Below are 4760 nucleotides of genomic sequence, written 5' to 3' on the forward strand. Positions count from 1 at the left end.
GCACAAACTTCCCTCCACCGGGCTCCACTCAGCACAGGGCTGCAAAGCCCCATAGCCCCAATAGCAGCAGAAACAGCCGAGACACACACCCACGCACTGTGCCGTCACCCCTTCCTGAATTGGGCCTCACACGTGTAAGGTTGTCGAAAGCAACGGAGCTGTCACCTGCACGTTTCCAAGAGGTATCGAAGCTGTTACCCGTACGTTGCTCAGACGCATCAGAGCTGTCGCCTGCATGTTTCCCAGAAGCATTGGAATCGTCAACCTTTTTGAGTTCCTTCTCACTCAGTGGGTGATTGTACAAAAAGACATCGTTTACTGTCACACTGCTGTTTTTGCCGCCACCAAAGTAAAAGTGAGTGATATCATGCCTCCGTGCCTCACGGGTTGGTAGTGTGTCGGAACTCTCCACAAGCACGCCGTCCACGTACACGGAGCCATTGTTGGACTGCAGCATGAGCGCCACTTTATACTCCTTCCCCGGCTCCCAAGTGCTGTTGCGTATTGTTGTCGTGATGCCGTTGAAGACTGTTACCCACTCGTCCGCCAGGGTGTACGACAGCCCCACAAACTTCGTGTTTTCATTGTCCTCCAGGCCCGCACCCAGCAGAGGAACGCTCTCTTTCGGAACCTGATGAATCTTCACCGTCGCCACAAGCGTAAACTCATAATTCACAACGCTGTACATGTTGTGATACTTCCGCATGTTCACGGGCCACATGGCGTATGACTCGGACCCCGTGAACTCAAAGCCATTTTCGACCTTCTTTGCATTCGTCACAGTTGCATTCACGCAACGGTACGCGTCGTTCCAAGTTCCTTCACCAGATGCATCCGACAAGAATCCAACCAGACCGGCCGTGGGCACAGACGAGTTCGAGAGGAAGGAGTCCAGTTTTGCCCAAGTCTCCAAGATGGACGTGATCGTCTTCAGCTGCTCCGTTAGGGGAGCAAGAAAGAGACCTATGGTCGTTGTACTGATCCTCTGTTGTAAAAGGTGCAACGCATTGTTAGAGTATAGCACAGCGTGCTCAGACGTACACTTCTCTGTAGTGTCCATGGAAATGGGCCCAACGTGAAACGTGCGGTTGTTGTCAGTGACCCAAAGGTAGAGCGCGGTGGCTCGCGTCTTCTCCCCAGGGGGAATCCCTTTCTGAGTGTACAGCATGACCTTCTTTCCAGCAATGGTCACAGTGGTGAGGGACCCCACTCCCACAGCTGTTCGCAAAGAGTTTGGTAAAAACCTGGGATGCACGCGTGTGAGTGTCCTGACAGCCACTGTCCACGTTGCCCCCATGTCCCTCGACTCGAACACCTTGGAGAGCGAATTGCATTTGGCAATCATGACAAGCTGCCCCCGCTCCCACTCAACGATGAGGGGGTCATTGCACCGCGGGGGGAGCATCCCATGTGAAAGCGTCCAATTGTTGCCGTCGTCCTTCGAATAAATGATCATGGGCACAGTTTCGTTGTCTCCTGTCCTCCTCGTCGTCACAGGAAACACAAGCGTGCCATCCTCCATCACAACGCCTGAGCCACCACCACCTATAAATTCCTTCACGCCACGTTGTTTAGCAGATGGTTCGATCTGTGGCAAAAGCGAGGTGGGTTTGCCCCATTGGATGACTTTATATTGCGTGGCCTCACCCACGAACAAACCAAGACCCTGTGAGACTTTAGTCCACTTCTTCGATGAAGGATAACACTTCTGATAAAAGTTTCCCACAAGTAGGAAGACCTTGTTGCCCTTTGCAATTGTTGTGGGTTTGTACGCATATCTCACACGGTTGTTATGCTCCTCTTGCGTGGTCGTGTTAAAGATGTCGTACGCCTTCCATTTGTTTGCATGGACCTTAGCGACAAAAGACGACCAGCTCTCCGCATAGTCAATGTACCCCGTCACAGCATCAACATAAACGGGCCAAGGTTCTTTCTGATGGGTGTGTTGAGAGTCGCTGTGACCCTCGGCAAGTGCAACCAAAACTCCACCAGCACTGACGAGAGAAGGTGAGACAAAGAAGACCCTCGTTCAACTTCCAGCACGTGTTCCCACAATCGTTCGATGAGGCACAAAAAGATCGATACCCTCTAGCGGCTCCACGTCTTTTGGCGTACTTCTCTCCTCAGAGTGCACAGCCGTACTTCCAAAGCATAACAACAGCACGCAGAGAAGAAGCACCGAAAAATAAAACAGGTGCCGGGACATGTTAAGCTTGTGCCACTGCTCACTCATTATCTTCCTTCCCTCCTTGTGCTGGATCAGCTCAGGCCTCGACGATTGTGTGTGTGTGTGTGTGTGTGTGTGTGTTGCTGGTGGTGACTGCAGAGTTTTTCAATGTGCACAACAACAAGTAGCGTTTGGTCTCTTTCCTTCCGAGCGCGTTGAGAGGAAAAAAATAAGGTGAAACCAAAATAAAATAAAACGATGGGCACTGCCCGCGCTCACAGTTGGGCACCCCGCAAAGAAATGCGACAATCCAAAACTGAGGCAGCACCGACAAACGCACGGGCCACACGATCACACACTCGCCGCCGCCCACAAGAAATACCCACACGCACCCGCACGGAGAGTCCGCAGTGTGGGACGCCTCCCACAGAAATTAAACAACAAAACAAATTCATAAGCACCTCGCTTACCGTCTCCCCCGCCCAGCCCCTTCAAACCCCGCCAGCAGCAACACGCAGTGCGCATCCCGGCGAGACCTCCCATCACGGCCACCACATACTCCCCAACGCCGCCCACTTCCCTCAGCGCACTGCAGCAGGAGTGGGGCGTAATATTTTTTTAAAAAAAAACATCAAATAAATAAAAACAATACAAAATAAACCCTGCGGAATAAGAGCGGCAGCCCCCTTTCCTGCTGCCTCGCTCCGCTTGCAAGCGAGGGCGACGCCAGCGCAGCCGTGGTCTCAGACTGCCCGGTAAGTGCGTGCATCCCGAACAAGACGGAACAGGCGCATGCGCCCAGGACGGCAACCCAACAAAAGAGAGGCGTCAACGGCGTTTGCTCGAGGCTCTCAGCGGCGCATGCGGCACCCCCCATTGGAGCCGCACGCCAACCAAAAACGATGGCACCCAAAAAAACAAAAGGGGAAAAACACCACGCCAACGCGCAAAAACAATCACAATAATTCGGTTTGCCCCCGCCTTCTGGGCTGTGGTGGCCGCCGCATTTGCTTTCCCGCCTGTGAGCCCACTCAGCATGCAAAACTTACCCTCTCGCCCAAACTCTCTGCAGCAACAAACTGGGAACAGCGAGGAGATACCACCAATGGAATACTGCCGGCGTACACCCACAAGGTGCCATCATTCCCCACACAATTTTACTCGCAACCACAACAAAAAAAAAGGTGCTGCTGTGGTAGCGCTGGCCGCAATAATCATTTGGCGCACGGCAGAGCGAGTCCCTAAGTGCGCCTCCTACCCACACACAAACACACTCGGCAATATATCATACTCCCTAAAATACTTCACCAGTAAACTCAAGCTGTTTATTCCCCTCCTCCTTTCCCTTGTCCCTCTGGGTGTCGCCCACGTTGGGTTTGTCGTTCACTTCTGAAATTTTCAGCTGATACCGCTACCTCGCACTGACGCACCTGCTGATTTCAAAATGCCGCAATGGCCTGAGGGTCCTCACGCTCATTGCTGCCCGTTGCATTTGCGTGCGCGACGACAACACATCCCTGCCACGCGTTTATTGCCGTACTGTCCTCATGTTGCACGTAAATAATCTCCCACGACAAGCCTTCCGCAAACGTTTCCCAGTCATAAAAATAACTCAGTAGAAGATCATTGAACTGCCTCACCGTGGTGGTTTTGGTGTCATGCTCAGCCCCCGTCGTCACCTGCACCGCAACCATCGTCCTCCGCGGTGCACCAACAAAGAAAAAGCCGTCCACAAGCGGGAAAGTTCTGCTCTCCGGTACGTATAGCACCTTGTATTGTACATCCAACCTCGGAGGAGTGTGGCCCAGCGCTATTAATGCAACGGGTCTGCTTGGATGTTTTTCGGGGTTCGATTGCAGCACACATCTTTGTCGCCGACGACGTCCTGGTGGAGGCAACTCCTTGAGGCTCAGCATTATATTTTCCACAAAGACTCTACTCAGGAATGCGTGCAGAGTATGCCGCCCCAAAAGTTCCGGAAATAACACTTTATAGTTCTTGCTTAGTCGAAAAAAAATGTCATTCTCCTCATCCACTTCGAGCAACTTTGCAATTAATTCGCTTTCAATGGAAAAACAGGCCGGCATGTTAACAAATCCCTCAACATCGCCTTGTGTTATTGATCTGACAACTTTCACAAGTTTGTGAGAAGCGTCATTCGAGGGCCACATTCCCTTACCTCCAATCATCCCATAATGTACAGCATCTGAGGCGTCGATACCTGCCAGGATGTTATTGGTATCACGCACGCGCTTTCTATATTTATTGTCATTAAAGATGCATCGTGGAATCGGTCCGACGTCATCCATGCGCATGTACATCCTTCTCCAATACTCCACCTGCTCCTCTTCAGTCGTATTGCGTGTCCCCCACGCACACATCGCCTTCACGTCGTTTTCATCGGGGCAATTCATGATGATTTCGATAGCACCCGCCTGCTTCGCCCATGCTTGGAAGTTCTTTTCGTTCGGGGACGACAACATAATGATGCCCCACTCATCAGAGGGCACAACATTAGTCGATGGTTCTTGAAGTTGTCTTGCCATATCGATGATAATATACCCCTTNATTCCAGTCCTAGCCAAATTTACCA

The 4760-nt window shown here is 51.8% G+C and overlaps 2 protein-coding genes across 2 annotated transcripts, besides 2 other annotated features; both read right to left on the minus strand.

The window, feature by feature from the left end:
• Positions 1-28: 28 nt before the first annotated feature.
• Positions 29-1522, minus strand: TraAM80_09326 (group II trans-sialidase superfamily; the record flags this gene model as incomplete). Its single annotated transcript, XM_029386017.1, has 1 exon — positions 29-1522. The coding sequence occupies one exon, from the start codon at positions 1520-1522 to the stop codon at positions 29-31; it is 1494 nt and encodes a 497-aa protein (XP_029234151.1).
• Positions 1523-2279: 757 nt separating this feature from the next.
• Positions 2280-2308: a microsatellite.
• An 82-nt stretch (positions 2309-2390) lies between these two features.
• Positions 2391-2423: a microsatellite.
• Positions 2424-3606: 1183 nt separating this feature from the next.
• TraAM80_09327 (retrotransposon hot spot protein (RHS)) lies at positions 3607-4758 on the minus strand (the record flags this gene model as incomplete). The annotated part of the gene is made up of 1 exon (XM_029386018.1): positions 3607-4758. A coding segment is annotated over one exon (1152 nt), but the record flags the coding sequence as incomplete, so codon positions are not given.
• Positions 4759-4760: the final 2 nt, after the last annotated feature.

This window comes from Trypanosoma rangeli (genome assembly GCF_003719475.1).
Source record: "Trypanosoma rangeli strain AM80 chromosome Unknown Tra_15.4_contig_00559, whole genome shotgun sequence".
Classification (NCBI taxonomy): domain Eukaryota; phylum Euglenozoa; class Kinetoplastea; order Trypanosomatida; family Trypanosomatidae; genus Trypanosoma; species Trypanosoma rangeli.